Genomic DNA, 24,184 nt, shown 5'->3' with positions numbered 1-24,184 from the left:
CCTCTGTGATAATGCCTTCATCTTCTGTGAGTAGCCCCACGTCTCAGTGACAGGTTTAGCTGTGAACTCACCATCTATGTGAGCATTCCCCGCTCCTATTTTTGCTTTCCCTTTTCTTGGAAATACCTAACTTGATACATGTCTAACATGAGCATAATGTGCCCTTTGGGCTTGTTACTGACTATGGTTAAATGGATGAAATAGTATATTTTCCTTCTAAACTTGATCATAGAAGCAGTTAAGACATATTCTTTATTAATGAAATGCAGAAGATGGCCTTTTGATGGGGAAGGTGAGTGACAACATCTGTGGTTAGATACAATTATGCCTGGCAGCATGGACACTTTGGTAGTTACAAGACTTGTATTTATGATATAATGTGGAGTTTTTGGTAATAGGTATTTTAATAACAATGCTTTGTTGTCACAGTAAAATTATTTCATTTCTGCAATAGCCATTATTAAGCCTTATATAATGAGCCTGCAAGAGACACCCACAAAACAATTAGAGATAATAAATACTGGACTAACTAAAATATTGCAATATTTTTGTGTTCTTTATAGGCTCTGGTCTCAATGATGGGCAGTGGCATGAAGTTCGATTCCTAGCTAAGGAAAATTTTGCCGTCCTCACCATAGATGGAGACGAAGCTTCAGCTGTTCGAACAAACAGTCCTCTACAAGTTAAGACTGGCGATAAATATTTCTTTGGAGGTAAAAAAAAAATATCAAAACAAATATGTACCTAAAGTGCTCTGTCTTTTAATCTATATAATAGGTCAAATGGAGCTCAGGATGTAATTCATTCATGTGGATTTTATTATGTGTTAAATGCCTAGGTGTTGCTCATCAAAGAGTAAACTACTGAACTTAATTTCATTTTTAAGAATCTTTTTACTTCTCCTCATCCTGACAAAAGAAACACTGAGAAGTTCTATACAGTGGTCAATCTAATTTGAGATGATTTCTCAGATCTTCTCTGAATGTTTCAGAGAAAGGGGGACTTTAGTTCAATTAAAAGGCACTGAGGAGAGAAATTAACAGCTTTTCAAGTCTGAAAAAAAACCAAACCAAAACAAGCAAAAAAAAAAAAAATCATTGTTCTGGACAAGTCTTAACCTTCTGCTGATTTTTAAGAGATGTCATGATTGTGGGTAATTAGGAAGCTTGCATGGCTTGAAGTAGAAGCCTTAGATTGTTCAGTATTTCTGCCTGTTGACAGTTCATATGGTAAAAAACGATCTTGAAAATTGTACCTTGAATGTTTATTCCTCTCGCTCTTCTATATTAGAATTTATGAAAATCAAAAAGCCTCAAAACTCTTGGATTTTTTTTTTAATATTTAAATTTCTCGATTAAAAAGTGCATCAGCATGCCAAAGATATTTTTGATGCACTACTTACTATCTTATAGGGGAAAGTCATTAAGGGTTTTTAGAATCAACTGTAAGTACTACTTTTCATACTATTAGCCAATCTTTTTATAAAACATCCAATTAAGCAATGACCTACAATCTTTGTTCTAGCAGAATTCTCAGCAAGCTCAGATGTTGAGATAAAAAAGTTTCAAGTTGCACTTTTGCAGCGTACCACATGTGAGGTTGTACATGAAGGCTTCAGACAGAAAACACAAATTTTAAAAGTAGAATTTTTCAGTGCTGAAAGTTGATTTTTTTTTGGTCAAATTTACATGTACAAATTTACAAGGTGCATACTTAATAGAAAGGAATTGTAAACGTGATAATATAGATGGTCATAACATCACCCCAGGGGTGAAATATTTGGTGGTGTACGAAGTACCCTAAATAGAAAGGGAAAAATATTTTCAATGTTATTTTCATTTCATTATTATCAAATTAAAGTTGGTCTGTCATGATAGTTACACTTCCTGTTGCTCCAACATGCAACTTTTCCAATATCCTTAATTTAGCTACTGCTGGGGTTTTTTTTAGCATATTGCCTTAAAGAAGAGTTCTAGCATAGCCAGTTGCCACATGCTAAAGCATGAAAATTATTTAGTTGTCAAAACATAGTACCTTCAGTTTGTCAGAACAGCCTGGGACACACCATTTAAAAGAAGTTATTAAGCACACAGGAGAAAATGAGAAGAAATGCCATATGTAATACATCCAGTTTCAAATTCTTCTAATTTTGATAGGTAAAATCCCCAGTTCATTATTACGTTTCTGGAGAGAGTGAGATTGAATGATTTCTTCTGAAATGTCTTTTACCTCTGACTCTTTGGTTGTGAGGGATAGATTGTCTAGTTCCTCCAAGTAGTTTTATACCCTTTCTCAGTCAAAAGTCAGAGTGATTTGTTGTCATTTCAGCTGTACTGTGAAATCTGCTTGTGATTGTTGACCTGTACTTTCCAATTCCATCATCCTTCCTTAAAATAAAAAGGTGTAAGTGTAGATATTGTTCTAGTGGGGTATGAAGGTCAATCATGAATTCCCTGAAGTCTCATTCTCACATCTGTTCATCCAAATGCATGGTCCTGTTGCATAAACTATAGCCATTTGTTTTTCCTTATTATGTTTTATTGTCTTAAAGGTCTTCTAAAGGCATGTGAAAGGGATAGTGGTGTTCTGACCTTCCTGTTATTTCAAAACTTCCAATTTTATTTCAAAATAAGTCTGCATTTGCCACACCGTACTTATTGCATTTTAACTGTCTGAGGCTGTGAATCCGCAGAAGCTTTATTTATAGAACCCATGTATTTTAGTATGTTCTCACATGAATATTGCTATATTTATCTGTTAATTAGAGATTTCTTGCAACTTCAAGTCTATCTTTTTGATGCCTTAAGGCAAAGGTATTTTTGTTCTGCTCCCTCCCTATGTATACATTCCTCCTTATTTTTCTTTACAAGCACTCCAAGTAATGCCTTTTGATAAATAATATTTGCAAGAAGAGGATATAGAGGTGAGAATAGTGGGGAACCTCAAACATTTGGGCCAGGCAGTCATCAAAGGAGATGTTTTCATTAGTTTCATTAGGAATAAGTTCTGTTAAGAAAGCATCAAATACTTCTTTTCTGCAAATACCTGTATTTGATAAGGAAACTTCCTCAAATTCAGAGAACAGTATGTTTGGTTTTCTGCATACTGCTAGATGACTTGGAGAAAGAATTAACAATTTTTTGGTGTTGATACATTTCACTGTGAAAGTGAATCTAGCTGATTTCTTTGCTAGAGAACTGAATACAATAGTTAGCTACTTAGACTATTAAGTCTTTGTATTATGAAAATATAACAGGTGCAGAAGTTAAATGATGAGTTTTTAAAATGGCAGTGTTACAATATTCATCCAATCCCACTGCTGTATTACTCGATCTTTCAAAATACTGAGAAGGCTCAGTCCGTTGAATTTGTGTTTGGAGATGTTGTACAGCACTTCCAGAATGCTCTGAACTCCCTTCTAATTGAAATATTCTTATTTTCATCTTTGAAGGAGATACTATATGTATGCAAATGTTCTCTTCTGCAAACTTTCCCTTTCCGTGATTCCAAAATATTGTGCCTCTTTTTATTCCTGTCTCCTGGTGTCAATATAGCAAATATATACTACAGGCAATGCTGTCTTTGCTGAAGAAAAGATTCAAAGTTGCATTTCAGCATTGCAGTACAATATTGTGTCAAAAATATACTGGAAAATTGAAAGAGAAAAATAATTACAATGAAATGGGTTCTGCCTCACACTGCTAAGGAGAACACAAGATATACCTTTTCTGTGAAATTACCTACAGATTTTACTGTAAGAGAAGTAACATATTTAAATCTGAATTTTAGAGACAGTATCTATTTTTCAGAAAAAAATATAATTTTCATGTATTTTTTGTGACTTTTTCCAGGCAATATCCCATATTAGTTTCATAATAAAATAAACAATCCATCAAAATTGGGAATGGATTAAAGATTGAGTGGATAAGTTGAACATGGTCATTCTCTCAGTTTCCCTCAAAACTAGTTCCTGAACATGTTCTGGTTATTCCTCAGTTTAGTCATTCATTTGAATACAAATGCTTGTCATTGACCAGCAAACCCAGGTTTTTGCAACATGTACAGCAGTATTTGAAAAAGGAGATGTGGGAATCAGAATATTTTGCGTCTCCTGCCCATAGAACTAACTTTTCTAATTTTGAAAAATCATAAGTAACTCATGAGGAATTCATATAAATATTCTTTATTTCTCTGTCAGAGAATACCCCATGTTCATTATAGTTATAGTCCTTTTTTCCCCTTGCTTTGTGCCCCTCCAGTGCTGTCTCCCAGCTCTACTCAGATCCTCTGAAGGGGCAGACAGAAGTGATGTTTTATTCAAGCCCCATGTGTTAGGGGAAGCTGTGTTAAGATCAGGCATTTCTGTACATTGCGTGAATGTGTGCTGGTGTATGTGGGAGGGTGGGTGCTAATTGCCTATTACCTTTCTATATAACTATTCTTCTCTCCCCACTGGTTTTATTTTCCTTCTTTTTCTTGTCTTGAATTTTGGAAACAAATGAACTTCCCTTCCCTACTAAGCTCTAGAGAATGATGTTTCGTTGTTGTTTCCAATTATCTGCATAAAACAAAAAAGCAGAATAGAGAAAGTGAATCACAGAGTGAAAATGAGTCCATTAACCTCATTTGCACTGCTGGAGATAAACAGCTTTTGTGAGGCATCTTAAGCTTTCACCAAACCACCTAATAGCTGCCTGGTGTCCAGAGGAAATATTTTGTTAGAGACATAATTTTAACTTGTTTCTATTTTGTGGTATTTCTTTTTAATTGTGTCTGCTTTCCCTCTTCTTTTGACTGGCTCAAGGATGGGAGAGTTTTTAGTATGAGTGTTAAATTTTCATTGAGAACAAAGGTATGCAGTGAGCATCTGTCAATCCACTGTGTGCTGCTTTTTCTGACAAGAAGATGAATGGAATATGCAGCAAGTTTCCTATGGGACTAGTCTATGGCATATAGAAAGTCCTTCCTTTCTGTACAAAACACACTCTGTACAGAGTTTTGTTCCTGGAGTAGAATTCATTAGTTTTGAGAAGTTGTGTTGGTCTAAAATTCTGCAGAATTAGAGGTGGTGAAAGCAGGAAGGAAGTCAGGAAAAAGAGAAAAAAACCCCATTTGTTTCACATGTGCTGGGCTCTTCTGCGAATCTTCCCTTCTTAAAGGCCATTGGGGGGGGGTGTGACTACATTTTTCATCAAGTTATACCTTGTTATAATTGTGTGAATTGGTAATTAACAGCTGTTATAGCCATGGCCAGACTTTCTAGGTAGTGTCTCTGGGATTTTAAAAGCACTTGAACTATCATAATTGCAAGTATTATCAAATAGAAAGGGGTGACATTTACTTTTTCTGTAGCTCATATTCAACTTTGTTCACCCAAACTAAAATTGAGTTGTTGAGTGTCCCATGACAAATAAATGAGACCCAACTAATGGCAACTCATGTTATCTATTACCTAAAAAATAAAAGATCCTGATGACATAATTCTTGCAGGCCTGAAGCTTTTTAACATATCAATAAGTAACAATGATGTTTGGTTGTATTTACATTTCTGGAGGTTAATCAGATTTTTAGTATGTCACGGCTATAATTTTGCTGTCCATTTGTTGTTTGTGCACTTTTGGGGTTTTCTTTTGCATGTTTGACCACAAGACAGAATGGTCAAGTTTGCATTCCCTGTGGAAAGTGTGTTTTCAATGAGAATTGAGGTATTTCTTCTCATAGTCTGTAGTAGTAGTTAGGACAGCCACAAAATAAAAACCAGGCACCGTATACGATGATGGTCCGACAGTCAGCTTTATTGCTTCTTCCAGCCTAATAATTTCTTTTTCACACACACACACTGCGAACAGAACCTTACATGCCTTTCTACTATTAACTCCCTATCTATAGTTTATTACGAGTCTTCACACATTATTGGATATTCACTCCCATGGCAGGGAGGGTTGGGATGATCTTTAGATGATCTTTAAGGTCCATTCCAACTCTTTAAGATTCTATAATTCCATGATAATAGGTTTACTGTAAGGTCACATACAAATCCATGAGGAGAACGCAAATGAAATTCAATGTAACTCAGAGTATATTGTGATTTCTGTGTATCTTCAACATTTATCTTCCTGTATGTTCACAGGTCAGTCCTACAAAATAATGATATACACATTAAATGGAAATAAGAGAATTGGAATGGTTCTTATATTTAACAACCCTCATGCTTTGGGTTGTTAAATCTGGAAGGCTTATAAGTCAATAGATGAGCAAAGAATGTAGATATGAAAAATTTATAAACACGAGTGAAGAAAGGAAGTGGTGCTGTAGCAAGAAAAAAAAAAGAAAAACTACATGGCAGGAAATTATAAGCCTCTCTCTGCTATTTAATACATGACTGAAATTCTTTATTATTTCATCTGCTCTCTTCCACTATGAGCAAAGAAACACAGCTGAATTCATAATCCCTTTATACAAGTGACAGAATTGAAGGTAGTCAATCAGCACTGCCCATTAACTCATAGAGTTTTATGTTTTGTTTCCTCATGTTTAAAGTTTTGCTTATTTCATTCAGATAATTTGAATATTAGACAAATGAGACCAGGAAAAATTAATGGTGACTTTCTGTGATTAATTTTCAGTAATGTCTCTGATGTTATAACATGCCAATATGCCAGTTCACTTACTCATTTTATACAACAGTACAAACAGAAATACTGGAGATAGATTGATGTCCCAAAGAAAAGCAGGTGTAGGGAGAAAGCTGGTACTATGTGCAAGCAAATAAAACAACAAATGCATGGTAATGTCAGTTTAGGAATGTTTATATGGGGTCATGAGTCTTGCTGGAATAACTTCAGCTTTTGAGTAAGGCTCCATTAGATATGATAAATGTCTATCCACAGAAAAGTAAATGAATGAAGTTTTGAAAAGTGCCCTCTTTTTTGTACAACATAAATCTCTTGTTAAGCTGAAGATGTTAGCCACAGAATATACATCTAGAAGTTTCTCAAAAAATAAAGTGAAGGAACTTGATCTCTTTACTTTCTTGCAAGCACTAACACAAATGTCTATGTGCAGCAGAAAAGAGAACATCAAATTTTCCCATATGTTTTCTGTACTCTTACTGACATTTAAAACAAAAGAAGAGCAAAGAACAAACAGCAATATGTACCATAGAAAGTAAACCTGCATGAACATAGGAAGGATTAAACTGAATTAAGGGCACTCCATTGTCTGTAATTCGCGTGTGTACCTGATTTATTTTCTTTTTTTCATTAAGTATAGTAGTCATATTTCTGCCTGAGTCTTAGTCAGAAGCAAAATGTATCCAGTCTTAAAATATTACTGAAAATTCTTTTAAAAATAGAGAAAATTCACTGTGGGGTATAGCTCTTGGCTCTGAAGGGAAAGGAAAAGGGCTTGTAAAAATTAGTAACACTTCTAAAAGAAACACATTTGGAGAAAGAAATGTCTGTTGAAAACCCAGAAGAAAGCTATTGGAGACACACTCAAAAGTGACAATTATGCCTGTATTCTCTATGGCCCTTGTGCTGATGCTTTATTAGGTCAAGCTACAAGATCTTTGGTAGTAAGTAAAAAAACACTACCTATAGAAGGAGAAGGGCAGGTATTTCAACAAGCAGTGAAAATTGTTAGGAATAATAACTAGTACTAATCACTAGACAGTGCTAATTAGAGTAGTATGGTTTTAGAACACTGAAATTAAGCATTAGGAATTGATGGCATTAGGAATCCCAGATAGGTCTGTCTCTGTGTGTTGAATTGTGTTGAGAAAATAAACACACATGCTTTTCTGGTGTGTGAAAATAACCATAATTCTAACAAGTAGAGAATACTAATTACTTTAACACACTTAAACTATTTCTTAAGAGTATCTTTCAGAGTTTTTTCTTGCTTTGAGGAGTGATTTACTGGGGCTTCTGAATGGATTTTCCATAGGTGTTATAGTATCTGTGATTTTCCTCTTTAAAATCATAGAATTAGAGAATGGCTTGGGTTGGAAGGGACCTTAAAGACCAGTCTTGTTCCAACCCCTTCGTTGTAGACAGGGACACTAAGAGCCCAGTCCAACCTGGCCTTAAACACTTCCAGGGATGATACAGCTACAATTTCTCTCAGCAACCTATACCAGTGCTTCCGCACTCTCACAGTAATTCTTTTTTTCCTAATACCTAATCTAAACCTGCTCTCTTTCAATTTAAACCCATTCCCCCTTGTCCTGTAACCATATGCTCATGTAAAAGGTCCTTCTGTTTCTTCCTTGTAGGGTCCTTTCAGGTACTGGAAGGCTGCAATTATGTCATCCTGAAGCCGTCTCTTTTCCAGGCTGAAAAATTCCATTTCTCTCAGCCTTTCCTCATAAGAGAGGTTCTCCAGCCCTCTAGTCATCCTGGTGGTCCTCCTCTGGACTCGCTTTAACAGGGTGATGTCCTTCCTGTGCTGAGAACCCCAGAGCTGAATGCAGTACTCCAGGTGGAGTAACAAATGATAGAACCCACCTCAGTCTCCTATTTTCCTCTCACCCCTCTAAACCTGAGAGAAATTTTCGATTGCATTTCAATGTTTTAATATGTAAATGAGAACCTATTAGTATTGTAAACAACATCAGGCAAGAAGATGCCTAGCTGCTATTGATTCTGATGATAGACAGCTGACTCACATTTCAGAGAATCCTACTTATCTATACAATTGTAAACATGAATAATTTTGGAAATATGATTTAATGAGTCGTAAATGCATGACAAGAGAAAAAATCGGGACGTGTGCCATAAATCACAATAATATAGTGTTTGTGAAACTGGGAGAAAGAGCAAAAATATAGTCATTTCAAAAGGGGTCTGAGCTGAGAATGGTTCTCAGTGCTGATTGTAAATTCTGTCCCATGTATGCAACCGGATTGGAGCTCCAATTATAATTACTGGCTGCTGTTTCCACTATATAAGCAAACTGCAGGTATCCCTTACTGTCTAGGGCTGGCTGTCAATTAAATCCTTGCATGCCTGCAGTCCCAGGTTGTTATCACCTTCCACTGAAGACAACAAATTCCATCGTATAAAAGTGGCAGCCTAGAGCTCTAACAGGAACACTTATTAGTGATGCTTTTGTAAATCATGAAGCAGATTTTAAATGCTTATATCTTTCCAAAGAAAGAACTTTATTGAATCTCACAGTCAGTGGTTTAGACCTGATTTATCTGCATAAATTGGAAAAATGGAACTGTGAAGCTGAAAAAGAAGGTTTAAAGCCTTGTTTTTCACTTACCAGCAAAGCACTGATTATACCTGTATAGCACTTTGAAGCAGGAATTAACAAGTTGGAGATGCATAAATCTGTAGTGTGGATTGCTCATGGCAACTGGCTTACTGCCCAGTTTAGGGGCATCAAATTACCTTGTCACTGTCAGAGTATGTCTGCTTTGAGTTTAATTTGGATTGGAGAAGGTCTTGGTAATGCGGTACTGAATATGAAAATATTGATGATCCATTTAGGAGGGAATTGGTAGTTAACCAGAAAACTGCTAGACCATATTGGGTTATTAAATCCTGCCAAAGACACTGCCATTCAGCTTATTCACTGAATGACCACAATCCTTTTGGGGTTTTTTCCCCTAATTTTTTTTCCCCAATTTATCTGAGATTGAGCAATTAGCAAAAATACTAACCATGGAGCTGTTAAAAAAATATGATTATGAATGAAGAGGAGAAATATGAGACTTTTGAGGGATGATGGTCACGGTCAAGGTTATATTGTAAACTGAAGAAAAGTGAAACTAGATCTGTTGCCATGGCAATAAAGGATGCTCTTAGCCTCTTTGAGCTCATCACCCATGATATCAAGGGTGTGCATAAGTTGACTGATCCCGAGAAATGATTTTATAGACTTTCTGTTTCTGGGCTAAGACCTACAAGCTCATCATTTGATCTTGTCCAGCAAATCCAAGTGAGATTAGATGCTGTGACTAGTAATACACAATGACTGAAAATCCTTCCGTAAACAGGTTTTTATTTATCAATAAAAAACAAGTTAAATACTGGTGCAGAATAGCAGTGTGTATGATGTTTGTGTATTTGTGTAGGAAATATCTTGCTGTAATCTATAACAACAAAAATACTCTCTAGACCACACTAAGGATATTTCCTTGTGAATATTTTTCCAAGCAGATGAGGCCTTAAAAAGAAGCAAATTTTAATGATGTTTGAAAATGCTACATCTGCTTCTAACACCTACTTCATTTTTATTATTCTTACTGACCAGACTTCCCAAAACACTTTCTGTACTTGCTTTTCATTTTTCCATTCATATCTTTTTTTCCAGCACACTGATGTCAGTTTTTTAAAAATTGCTTCTTGTGTTTCATTCTGTAAGTCGGAAGCTTTCTTTGGAGCTTTAGAGTAAACGATTTTTTTGGTATTTAATTAGATCTGTGGTTTCACTGACATCATAACAGGACTGAGTAGAATTTTGAAAAGAGATTTTCAGAGACCCCCTGTTCCCATGATTTCATTCATAGGAACAGGTTGCTCGAAGTCTGACTCACTTGCTTTTTTGAAACTCTCCTATTTATGAGATATGACTAAAAGAAATCACAGGCAAGTACAGAAAGTGTTTTGGAAAGTCTGATCAGTAAGAATAATAAAAATAAAGTATTGTCTTTGCAATTCATATTCTCCTTAGACTTCATAAGATCTTTTCCTCTTAGTTTTTTGATTACATATTCACTATTGTCTTTTGCTAAGAACTTAGCTGAAGGAGTGAACACAACTGGGAAGGAAGAAGAGCTTTTGTGTTGTTTGAATGTCTTAAAGATCATGGTGTGAGTAAACAGTGCTCATGCTGGTAGTGACTCAGTCATTCCGTGGATATAGGAAGAAAAAGCTTGAGATAGCACAAAGTGATGGAATACTGCATATCCCGATGCATGTTGGAGAAAGGTCACAGAGGAATTATACAACTGGAATAATAAATGAATCTTAAATCTTTTTGAGAACAGTAGTTCTCTTTTTGTCGGTTATATATTCCCATTTTATTTTTAAACAGATTTTATTATATTTATTTTATTACACTTATGAACAAAAGTCAATTCAGACAAGTCTTTATAAATGCAGTAAGTGATCTTTTCAGGAATCCTACAAATATTAGCAACAAGATTATAGTCATATCTCATTTTAGTGCCCAGAAATATAAAAATATCACAGCATCGTATCCACCTATCATTTGATAGGTGGAATTCTTGTTTGGGTCTATGGCTATATTTTGCTCCATAAAAATAGTTCATGTTTCTGCTTTTGAAATGTGTCATAAACCACTGGGATGGTTCTACAAAATTCCACAACCAAATGTGCACACAGTAAAAATATGTTCAACAGAACTAATTTAATTTTATAAAGAAACCTAAACCCTTTCTCCTAAGTGCTTAAACATTTTGATGCTCAAACAAAGATGAAAACTCCAGAGGTGATGCAATCTACTCATTTTGAGTGTCATACGGAGTGAAATTTGAAGATTTTTTGTGGCTGCCTCTGTTCTACGCTTGGACCTATAATAGGAAAGTACTTACATTGGAACTAGATTATGCCCTATGCAGGGTATTTTTAGTTTTTCATAGATGACTTTCAGACTTACGTTCAGGCACTGTATGTAGCTGACACCCAAAAAATTTACTTGGTTTGCATACATGCCTTGTATAATTAATATTCTGACATCTGAAACGACCTTGTAGTTCAAAATTAATAAAGATAGATTTTCAAAAGCCACCTTTGATTAGGACAGTAGAAAAGTACTGCAACTGAGGATCTCCATGGCAATTTTGCAGTTAAACTTTCATTAATTGGGTCAAAGAAGTTTCCCATTATTTTAATATCTTTTGAAAGTGTTGTATACATTATAATACTGCTATTGGAAATGTACAGTACATCATTACTGCTAGGCAACTATCCAAGTCTTCATTTCACTCTTTAGACTTTTTTTCCCAGAAAAGAACAAATTTGTAAGGACTCTGCAGGACTTCCAGTGCTAACCCAGATTTTACTGTGCTGAAAAAAAATAAGCTTTTGAAGAGGGTGATAACAACATTCAGAGAGAGTATTCTTAAGGAAATTTGTTTCATCCAACATCTTTCTATTTTTTTTTTGGAGTGTGGCATACAGAACATTCTTCCACAATTTTTCATGAAAGTGCTCAGAAAGTAGTCTCATTTATACAACTCGCTCCATTTTCCGCTTTGCTGCTTTCAGAAAATGCAAGGGAAGGAAGAATCTGATTATTAGCAGTTTTAGAAACAACCTAAGAGTTTACTGCTCTAAAGATCACGATTGTGACTCACATTTCTAATCCTATTGATCTGCAGTTTCATTAGCTTTCAACATCTCAGAAGCTTGGAAACTATATGTAAGATGTCCTTGTTTAGTGAAATAAATCACGTAGTGAAATAAATAGCAGTATTTTGCCCTCATCATATGCCTAAGACTGTATCAAAAGTACTTTGCTTGTAATGAAAATGAAAGAAGAATTCTAAAAAGTGCATGGATCATTTAAAAATAAAATTAATTAGAATTCATATTATTATGTGCATAGGGTTTACACTAAAAATACGTATTGAACAAAAAAATCGCTAGTACAAATATATTCAAGTCAAAAAAAAAATACATGAGTGTACCACCTTCCCTTTTTCTGTGTTGTCAGGCCTGCCTGAAGTGAATGGTTTAATCTGCGTGACCTTTATGATGGTATTTTAGTTTTGTGCTTCAAAGCTTTTGTTCTTCGTTTAATGCACCTTGCTATTATGCAATATGTTAGGTCAGAGTGAAGAACTATTTATAATTTTAAGTTGTTATATTTCATCACTAAAATTCAAATTTCCAAAAAATGCTTCTTTTACATAGTAGAATCACTTTGTATTTATTATCTCTGGTGACTAATTGTTATAAGGGTAGATTTGACTTTTCTGCTACCTTATTTTCTAGCTTAGGTTAAAGACTGCAAGATAAAGGATGATTTCCCTCTTATGCTCCTAAAAGTCTACTCCAGGGGAAATAAAGGTAGTGATTTGGAGAGGCTTCAACACATTGCAGCGTGTCTGTGTGTGAGTCTTAGCAAGCTATTTAATATCTGCTGTGCAGTCCACCTACGTACAAATTTATGTTACAAGTACTAATTTGAGGGTGACTAATTATAAAATTACTGTGGGCCACTTCACAAATGGCTCTATTTTCAGGACCTGTGTATTACCTTGCCTTGAATATTCAAGTCCTATTTTTTGATTACTAGAAATGTTTATAAAAAACTCCTTTTAAGCCCCAATGACTGTAAATTTACTAACAGTGTTTTATGTTTATTTATCAATTTTGAAATTTGAACTGTTGCAAAAGCAGTACTGGATGAAAAAATGAAGTGTTTTAGGAGCAAACATACTGTTTGAAATATCGGGTTTGTTTGTTAGATCTAGAAAGGCATTTAAAATTGTTTGTCCCTATTTTAGAAGGCTTATATGCTTTCCAAACATCATGAATTGCAAATTTTATATGAATATATATATATATATATATATATATATATATATATATGTTGTAAAGATATCGTAATTTGATTTCCAGCCAGTGACAAGTTAGTAACAAAAAAGACCCAGGTGGGTAACAAGGACAGTAGTATGTGACTTGTGGACAAAAGTAAAGCATAATGCACTTGTAATTGCTAATATAATTTCATTTTGTAAAGTGAAAACAAATTATTTATTTACTGATCAAATTCAGAAATAATTTCCTATAATGACTAAGTTCGATAATTTTATTATCTCCTTTATGAATAATTTGTTGATTTCTTTTCCCAAGGAAAATAGTTGTTGCATATATATCTTCTGATAAACTACTTAGGGCTCCACTTTAATAAATTACAATCTGAGAGACTTATTGCAAGACTTCTTTAAAGGGCATTTGTGAGTCAGTTTAGATTTATAAGAGAATGACACAATGCAAATCAAATCTTCTGTTATTGTTATTGATACTAGTGTTATTAAAAATTAATCATCTTATGCACAAGGGATAAAGATGACAAATCTGGGAATATGCTTTGAAGATGCACTGAAATTAATATTCTTGAAAGAGTAATGTGACTGAATCTTGCTGCTTATTAATATATTTTTGACAAGCAGTTAATTTATAGAGATTATAGAAAGAGATTTGTATTCATAAAATATCTAATAATATAAAAAGGGTACTGCATTAAAGAGTGAAATCATTTTAGGTAAACATAAAATAGAATGAATTTCTGTTTTACTAATAGACAAGGAAAACTTTGTTTGAAACTGTGGCTAATTTTTTAACTCAAGAAGAATAAAATAATGGATACTTTATAATTTCCTGAGAGATTCTTCTGTCTCTTAGATCTCATCTGTATAGAGAGAAAAGGATAGGAATATACTTCAGTATTTCAGATGCATTATTTCACAACTTATGAAGACAGATATACTTTAAGAAAAACAAAGGTTGTATTTTTTTCTAAGGGTTTTTTTTTTGTCATGGAGTTATATATTCACATATCTCAAAATCCTTTTTGCAATTTGATTGAAGTTGGTAGTAACTGGCATGTAAGACTTCAAATATACTGTATTGTGTATATCACCCATGAAACAGAACTAAACTTGGAAGTAGCAAAGGGATGCACCGTTTTTTTTTTCAGTGAAACTTTGTGATGTAGTGATACTGCTGAATTTTGTAGAATCATTGCCAGCATATGAGTTCTGGAGATACATAATGAATTAGTATTTAGGGAAAGAAAAGAACCGTGTCATACTTAAAATATCACTTTGAATTATATGAAAACACACAGTCTTAAAATGCTCACTCTTGTAGAAAAATAGAAATTACATTAAGTTGCTTAAAGTATTACTGAAAAGTGCTTAGCTCTGTGATCAGAACACTATACATTATAAAACAAATCCTGTGGAGATATATTATTTTTTATTGTCTTGCTAGGTCAGTATGAGCAAATTCTGTGTTTACAGGAACAGTTTGATTAGGGGATACACACCACTTTCTACTGTCCTCTAACTTCATGCTAATGCCAATACATTTTGTGAGAGAGTGATTAGAGGGCCAGATCATATCTATTATTTCATTGCATAATATATATTTGCATATTTTTTTTTACAAAAATAAGTTACCTTTTGTGGGAGTTGGAAGCTGAAGGATAAAAATTATTCCAGTTTTTCATCAGTCAGTGTTTCAATCTGTCTTGAAAGCTGAAGGAAAACTGACTCAAAATAATTTGTGGTATATGAAGGATATTGAACTCTGCAGATAATAGTACCACTCCTGTGTGCACATCTGACATATAGATGGACATTCAGATCTGACATATAGAGGGTAGACAAGTCATTTTTGGATGTAGATAAGATAATCAAAGCTGTAAGTAGCATCTATTTCTTCATAATTTCTAGTGAAATCACAGATAACATCCAGAGTACTTTGTTATGGTACCATAGGATTACTCATTTGACAGCTGTCTAGAGTACAGTCTGAATAATGCTGAGTTAAATGAGTCCTTTCTCAGACTCATTTTTTAAGCAACTCAAACATCTCGTTGTTGCTTAAATCTGAGTCTGGACAGTATGTGCTTGTATACCTGCATCTCGTGATTTCTTCACCTTCATGCTCTGGGTTAATTTGGTTCTAGAAGCATAATAATTTTTTTAATAATAGTACTGCATTTTTGAGAATGTGTCTTTACCTTTTATTCTGTCTCTACACATTATCATGGGGTTTTTTTATCTGTGATTGGTTATGAGGCCCTGAATTCCTTAAGCAGTTCTTTGGGCAGAACCCTTCCTACTGTTCTTCCTCTTACTCGTCTTCCCTCCCCGTAATTTTTGACTCAGCCCTCCTCCCCCGCTTCCCAACATACTTCTCAGTATCTCTCAATCAGTGTGAAGAGATGAATGAGTTCTTTTGCAAGAGGAGAGCACGTAGCCTGAGTGCAGCGCACTCTAATTTGTCTTCTGTCGGAATGTAAAGCAGGCTCTATCACCCAGGCTGCCAGGCGAGGGTGAGGGATGGTAGCTCTGATAGGTTTATCATGTGGTCTCATCTCTAAATGAAAACATAAAGTTCTCAAACATTCGTTGGGGGACGTACTGATAGCATGTTGCTTCTGGCGCTAAAACTTAGATCCACACTGTACTGTCAACACCTTTTTTGTTTTAAAAGGGACATGAATTTCATACTTATAATTGCAAAGACAGCAATTTCAAGGCTTATGTCGCATGTCAATATAAATTAAGTTTGAAATGTAAAATATAATACTGAATATTTCCTTTCTGTTTGGATGAAGGTAAAAAAGCTTCACTTTGAAGTAAGCATCCCCCATGCACACACTGCCTCACCGAATTTTTAAAGTACACATTTACCCATGTTTCCTTTAACCTGTATTTTAATGTCATTTTAGTCTATACCTTTCTCTCTCTGCCTTTATGTAGAACTGCTTTTAAATCCAGGCTGATTTTATACTCCTCCTGAGAATGATGCGCTATAGCTCCATTTAGGAAAGGCGCCTGAAAGATTTAACTGCACTTGACCACTTTGGTACTAGCAGAGTTTTTACTAATTTCACTATAGTGAAAAATCTTGTGTAACAGTGTAGTGGAAAACATAGGTATTGCTCAGAATCTTAATGGAGTTATTTCTCCCTGTGTCTATTTTTTTGGTACTTCAAAACAAACAGACCCACACTGATGAATAATAAAATGGCTAATTGCACTATTTAATGACTGAATTACACCTACAACAGCGGCTATTTCTCTAGTAAATTCAGACAGTTTTGAAGACCTCAGAAATAATTTCTATGCTTTATGATCACATGCCACAGAAGTCTTTTAACTTTAAGGCAGATGCAGCCTCAGCCATTATAATAAGGACAGAGTTAGAGATTCTGCACTTGGGAAGAATGTTGAGGGGTAATCTTAATTAAAATACAGCCAAGGGACCCACATGTCTGTCCCAGGAATACAGTGATCTGGCAGAAAGAAATGCAGATGCCAACAAAAGGTCAAATGCAAGGATGACGCTTCTGAGAGGTGAGGCTAAAAAATAACTTTGGTTGATATTCTTGTCTTGACAGGGGTGCCATAGAAAAAGGAACTAAACAATCTGTGCTATGTTTATGTCTTAATTTGAAATGTTGCTGTTGTGAAACTTCATTTTCCTTCTCCATATCTTAGGAGTACATATTCCCTAAGATATCTGTTCTATGTATTACTAAGGTAGTCAGTACATTCCTGTTAAACTTAAGGAGATGTTCCTTCTTCTGTAAGTCACCTGTAAATGAATTGGTGAAAATTTTACAGTATGTATCTTATTAGCTCAATATCAGGATGAGAGCTGACAGTTATTCTCTTTCTGAGTGTATACTTTTAGGTATCCACTTTCCTACTTTAGCTTTTACTTAGTGGAGAGTTAGTGTGTCACTCCAGTTCCTACCTTTGCTACAGGAAGTTGTAGAAGATCTGATAGAATTTGAGTTCTTGCAGCTTTCTCTTTGAGGGTAAAACTAGTGGATTATAAATTATACTATGTGGGGTTTTTTCAGTAAAATGAAAGATTATGGAGAAAAAGGAAGGTGTTAAAAAAAAAACCAAAACAATACAATACGTGAATGTTTCTTTGGTAATGTATACTGTTCTGTTTAGCTAAACTTGTATCTTGACCAAGATGTGGCCACCTCTGCCTCTGTTTTCAGAGATCTATCCTATTTCATCCTGCCAGTTGTTTGTCTGTGTTTGTGGGCTTTTCATATTCTTTGAAGAAGTTATTTTTGGGTTGACTGGACAGAAGGCAAAATCATCTAAGCTAATAATTCTGGTACTGTTCCTTAACGTCTCTGAAATATGTGGTAAGAAGAGGCTTCTGCCATTTTATTCTTTCCTGTCTTTTCCACAAAACAGTTTTCTTTTGCATTAACATCCACAGTTCATACAAATCTTAATAGTTAGAAAAATAACATCAGTTTTATAAATCCCTGAAAAAACACTTTAAAGTCTTTATCCTCCTGTAATAGCCCTGAGACATGTAAACATAGGTCCATTGAAATCCCTTGACCTGCCTGCTTGGGCTCTTTAATTAGGCACACAATAATCAACCATGCTTACATGGCCTGATATTCATGTCTTCAGTAGATTAGCAATAGCTACTCAATGGGAAATACACGTGGAATAAAGAGCAGTGGTTTGTGGTCAAAATAAAGAATTCTCAAGGCAAAGTGAATTTGCCATCATTTAATCTTTCTGGAAAAGTTATATTTAATTAGATAACTACATTTTTAGAAAGCAGATAACCAGGTGATTCATTGAGATGCAGGTGCATCTCAATAGTCTGTTGATTTCTTGCTTAATCAGCATGGAGCAAAACTAGTCTGTAGCCTTAGTACTCTGAATCAGGGAAAGTTGTTCTGTCCCTGAAGAAAATAGGTGATAAAATAAAAGTTGTGGTACTAGTGAGGATGAGAAGGTTCATTCTCACATTATTAAATAGTCCAGAGAAGATGGATGAGAGCTCAGCTTTTAACAAAATAAGGAAGAAAAACTCCAGTCTAGCAGCCAACAAAGTAAGAAATAGAGTTGGGGTCCTGCAGCTGATAAAGTGTACTTTTTCAGCCTGTATCTTACCCTGTTCTCTGTTCTTAATTTCTTTGTGAGCTTAACTCTTTTCCCTTTCCTTCGTGTGCATTACAATTGAGAACATTATCTAATTTTTTCCTTTTGCAGTTAATTTTCTTGAAAATGGTTAATATTGATGTCCAAATCAGGAATAGGTCTGACATCTGGGATTCTCAAAACTGTGTTAATATTTTCTGTTATTCAGAACTTGGAAGCAGTGCTCTGAAATACTAAATTAACCTTGATTTTTACTGAGTGGGCTCTTCAGTTTCTTGAAATAAGGCTGATAGAACATCTTCACGATGGTGGTCTAACATGTTTGCTTTTGTCCTGTCTCCTACTTCTCAGAAACTAGGGATGCAAAAGCAGATGTGAAGCATGATGCTCTAGGCAGCTTCATGGTAGAGGATGGCACGAGAAACTTAAAATATATTTGATCAATAAAAGGAATTATTCCTAAGTGTGCTACCTGCTTAATTTGTATTTGATTAATATGTCTTCATTTACATTATCTTTAATTGTTTTTATATTAATTTCTCTTGACACACCATCTCTGTGTTCTGACACTACTCTGTTTCAGTATGTTAGAAGTGTCCTACTCTGAAAAAAGCAGAAGATAACTATGTAAAACTCCAGGAAAAGATCAGATTCCCTGAGCTGTGTGAAAAAGGTTCTCCCTATGGGTAGCTAACAATAACATAAACCAAGCTTCAGGCTCTTATCAGTCAGTTCCAGGGTGTTTACTTCATTTGAAATCATTGAGAATATATTGCAGTGAAGGTGCCTGTCATATCTCTCCTGGCTTATCAAAGGTTAGTCATGCAAAAGGCCGTTTTTAGTCAAAGTTATGAAAAGGTTTTTGTGAAGGGGTTAATGCATTTCTTTCTTCTGGTTTGATCTCAACTGGGACCTTGGTCTAATGTTTCCTTAGCTCATGAATGTTAGCCTTTCTTTTGAATAAACCTGAGACATATGGAAAATCATCTCAACTACATGTCTCTTTCGGGAAAAGGTCTAAATGTCAAGCAGGAGCACTGAAAGCCTTTAAAATTGGACCATGTTTTGCAAACAAACACGTTTATGAGCACAGCAGTGTTTCTTTTCCAAAAGTGCCTACAGTCTACATAGATAAAATGAGTGCATCTTTCACAGCCTGTGCTAGATGTGTTCAGCTACCAGAAATCTGTGAATTGTTTCTTGGATCTCAAATATACTTCCAAAAAAACCCCATGACTTTTGGCACCACAATTTGCACTTACGTCAGCTGCACAATTTGACAGAGGCATTTTGGTGATATTCACCCACTGTTCATTGTTTGCCGTGCACTAAAACTAGGAATACATGGAGACATCTCAAAGAACTGATGGTCCATCTCATGTAATAGAAAGGCTTAAAAATGCAACCCACTGGCATGCAGCAAAATATTTCCATGTTATAAAGAGAATGTTTTTTTGTCACCGTCTTGCCTTCCATAAATTTCCACAAAGTCTGGGAAGGATCATATGGAGACCCAATGCCCTGTTCATTTCAGCAAGTAATAGGAAAAAAAAGAAATTACTTTCATTTTAGACTTCTCTTAAGTTCCAGTTTCAGTATAATTTTGTTCAGTACATTACTAGGTATTCATATGTTAAAGTAAAGTGCTAGTAGATGGTTGAATTAGCCAGGACATGCATCACAGCAGTAGGAATTCTACCACCAGCTTGGCATAGCTGTGATTAATCCTGCAGGAATAAAACCGTCTGGTAAAACTATTGCCCAACTTTACCTACTTTTTTTTCTCTGTAAGTGAAATTCCTGTGTTTCTAATTATTTTTTGTAGTGATACTTTTAATCTGCTTTAAAATTGTGTCAAGCAGTTGAACACGAAGGGAATTTTTTCAGTAACTTTGGGAGTGATGTAGGAAGTATGAAGAAAGCACTAAGCTCTCAGAATATGTTACTCTACTCTTATAATTGAAACAGGTTTTTGGTTTTTGTTTGCTCCTTGCTTTTCTGGATAAGATGCCTCTTTAGGCTATGGTTGTCCTGTCAAATCAGACCAATCAAATGTGTTTACAATTGCATTTCAGGAACCTATACTGCCCTCCCATGTACATCTGCCTTACTGATCCTGTTGGTGTGTTTTTAAAAGCTTCTCCTCAAGATCTGTCTCTCTTTTGTATATTTTAGAACTCCATAAGCAGCTTTCAGTCTTCAATGGAAGGAAGCTTGTAGACAATATCTTTTTATATATTGAAAGTGGTTTTGTATCATCTGAAGTGAATAGAAATTCTGCCGATTTTACCTTGACATTTCTTCATGTGCAGATTTACTACTAAAGAGAAGGTCCCAAATGAATGTTTGTTTTTGCTGAAGGCAATAACCTTATATCAGGAATAAATTCAAGTAGCATCTGGAAGGTGACATGACAAATAGTCAATCTATGGTAGTTTTATTCAAGAGTTAAATTAAGAAATTAATTATAGATACTTGTGCATACATGAAGTTTAGCTTCATTACTCTGCATTTGCATAAAGGAAATACATTTACAGATTCTTCTTCCCTGAGCACACTTTTTACTTTCTTATAATCTACACAGTGGGCTTTCAGTAGTCATGACTACTGAAAAGAACTTTCCACCTATCTGTGAAAACATTTTGACATTTTTACTTCAATATATTACAGGACATTTGCAATAGGTCTGCTTTGCTCAGTTTTTGTTACTAAGCAAAGGAACCAAAATTTGGAGTACAGCTGGTAAAAGAAGAAACATGCCTACCTGCCTCTAATCAGATGTCTCACAGACATGATACAGGTACACTTCTTTTTTTTAAAAGAAAAGGTATAGTACCACTGCTAAAAATACAGTGGTTAAAATTACATATTTTTCAATGGTATCAAGTTACTAATTTTTATTACTCATTCAGTGGCTGAAGAGAGTAATACTTAAAAATCTAGTGCTTTAAAGGGCAAGTACTCTGATGTCAGAGCAGATGGAAAAATTATAATAACAGCTCTGATCTGGTTGCTTTGTTACTTTGAATGTCTCTTAGTAATCATGCCTTTAGAAGGTTAAACTGCTAAGCATCTTTGGCGTATTCAGCCACGTGAAGTATTTGCACTAAACCCCAAATCATTTTTACCTAGCTCATTTTCAATAAAACCTTTCATTAAGAGAACAGCACTCAGTTTAATTTCAAGGCTTCTGGATTTCCTTAAGGCAGATCCTTTTCACTGGAGAGGTATTGTTAGTGTACAGTTTTTCAAGGATTTTCATGGGGAGGATGAGATGAAACCCAATCATCTCTATGAATTTCTCTCTGAGACAGTAGTTTCCTTTAAGAAATCCTGTATGTGGACATATGCCAACAGGACCCTAAATAAAGGTACTCATGCAGTGCAGTGTAAATTAACTTGTTGAATTTTATATATAAGCATCTTGTCCCTTATAAACCTAGATAGGCCTCAAATGTAATGCAAGTAAGAGAGGATGTTAACTGATCTTATATGATGATATTTTCGATGTTAGAGTTGGAACAATAGCATTTTTAGGAACTGAAAGCAAGGAGAAACCAAGTGGAAATTGCATTTTGCAAAACTTTGAAGAGGAAAATCTTTTTGTTAATGCATTTACTGGCTTTTCGTGATACCAGATGCGGTCCTGTGTAAAGTTTGGTGAATTGCACTGTCTTAGTTTCATTTTAGTCTATCACCTTTATTGCCATGTGTATCATCTTCTCTAACATCACAAGGTGTTAAATGATATTGCTCGTACCTGGGAGTGACAATATATACATCTAGGAATCAAAATGCTCTAAACACTTAGCACAGCATATGCTGCCTGTGGAAGTTTTCTATGTGAAAATACCCATTTTAGCTCTGAATAGAGCAGCAAAAGGAAAATTCACAGCTGGCAGTCTTCATCTCTGCCGATCCCAAGTGGCAGGCTAAACAAGTAGGGAAAAAAAAAAGAGCCTTCTGTTCTCTTTTCTCTTACCTCTCTCCCCTACCCCAACCATTCAATGTAAGAGTTTTAATAGTCACGCTACAAGATGCAGAAATAGAATGCCAGCCCAGTTTCTTAGATATTCAAGATATCTAGTGATATTGGTGAGTTAGCCAAGATGTCCATTAATTCTTACTGTGCTTATATGTCATCCAAGAACACCAAAATATTCTCAGCTCTGTAGATGTTAGAAGGCTGATATGTAGAAGATTAAGTGGCCTAGCCGAAGGCTTTACAGACTGAATGAACAGATATTTTTCATTTGCTGGCTATGCAGCAAAATCTTCATCATGCTACTTTGTGTCTGTGCTTCTGACTTTCCCAGTGATGCTAGTTGTGCTTTATTTATTTTTTAATTTTCTGGGGACAAGGTGATCTTTAATAGAATGTGCAAGTGTTAGTCTGAGTTCTAGATATATTCTTTAAGCTATTTTTATTCTTCTGAGAATTTACTGTTAACAAGCACTAATTTATTACTATTAATAATAGGAACAGTATTTACTGTTTAACAGGGTGCTCCCCACCTCTGGTGTGTTCTGATGGACACAGCAGCTGGCATAGTGCATGCCATTCTGTGTGTCACAGATGCTATCAGCATTGCTTACAAGGCAAAAAAAAGTACTAATGTATCTGCCTTGTGCAGGTAGCAGTAGAGACATGGAATATGTGGAATGGTAGGAATTGCTATGGTGGAAGGAGATTACTAGTAAAGTCTCAACAGAATTCTGTACTGAGAATTTTTATATGTGTGCTGGAAAGAAATAAATTGAAAACTTGAGTGAATAACAAGACCACGAAGTTTGCTTTCAGTACTTTCACATTCCAGGCAGTGAAGTCATGCAAAAACTAACAAAAAAGTGTTTCATTTCATCATTAAAGATTGATGAAACAGTAAAGTGTTGAGGTTGTTCAGCTTGGAGAAGAGAAGGTTGTGGGGAGACATTTTAGCAGCCTTCCAGTACCAGTGAGCCAGAATTGTTGGTAAATGATGGAGAGTGTCTTGGAGAGCCCTTCCCCCAGCTCCCTCATCACCCTAGGATGGATCTCATCTGGTCCCATAGATTTGTGAGGATCCAAGTGGCTCAGCAGGTTGTTAACTGATTCCTCCTGGCTTACAGGAGGGCTTTTCGGCTTCCTATCTCTGTCTGCAGCTCCAGAGGCCAGTTGTCCTGAGGGCCACCTGTCCTGATGAATATCGAGGCAAAGAAGGTGTTAACTACCTCAGTCATCTTTGGTGACTGTGTTCCCCCCTATGTCCAACGAAGGATGGAGGTTTTCCTTGCCCTTCCTTTTGCTATTGATGTATTTGTAGAAGCACTTCTTGTTATCCCTAACAGAAGTGGTTATATTGAGTTCAAATTGTGCCTTTGTCTCTAATTTTCCTTCTACATGACCGAATTATATTCCTAAGCTCCTCTTGAGTAGCCAGCCCTTTTTTTCCATAGTCAGTAAAGTGTCTTTTTCCCCTAATTTCCTTCAAAATCTCCCTGTTCATCCAGGCCAGTCGTCTTCCCCACTGGCTCATCTTTTGGCACACTGGGACA

General features: G+C 35.3%; 1 protein-coding gene across 1 annotated transcript in view; it reads left to right on the top strand.

Annotated features, from left to right (window-relative positions):
* Window positions 1-563: 563 nt before the first annotated feature.
* The window catches only part of CNTNAP2 (contactin associated protein like 2), a gene marked incomplete at its 5' end in the record, with an annotated part of 444,129 nt that continues 420,508 nt past the window's right edge, over window positions 564-24,184 (top strand). The window contains one exon of the mRNA XM_027896436.1: window positions 564-713. Coding sequence (XP_027752237.1) covers window positions 564-713 — 150 coding nt within the window. The remainder of the gene's footprint in view (window positions 714-24,184) is intronic.

This window comes from Empidonax traillii, unplaced genomic scaffold (assembly GCF_003031625.1).
Source record: "Empidonax traillii isolate 1590-97213 ecotype Southwest subspecies unplaced genomic scaffold, ASM303162v1 scaffold496:size689020, whole genome shotgun sequence".
In the NCBI taxonomy this organism is placed as follows: domain Eukaryota; kingdom Metazoa; phylum Chordata; class Aves; order Passeriformes; family Tyrannidae; genus Empidonax; species Empidonax traillii.
Note: the sequence above shows the minus strand (reverse complement) of the source record. Positions and strands in the feature narration are given on the sequence as shown.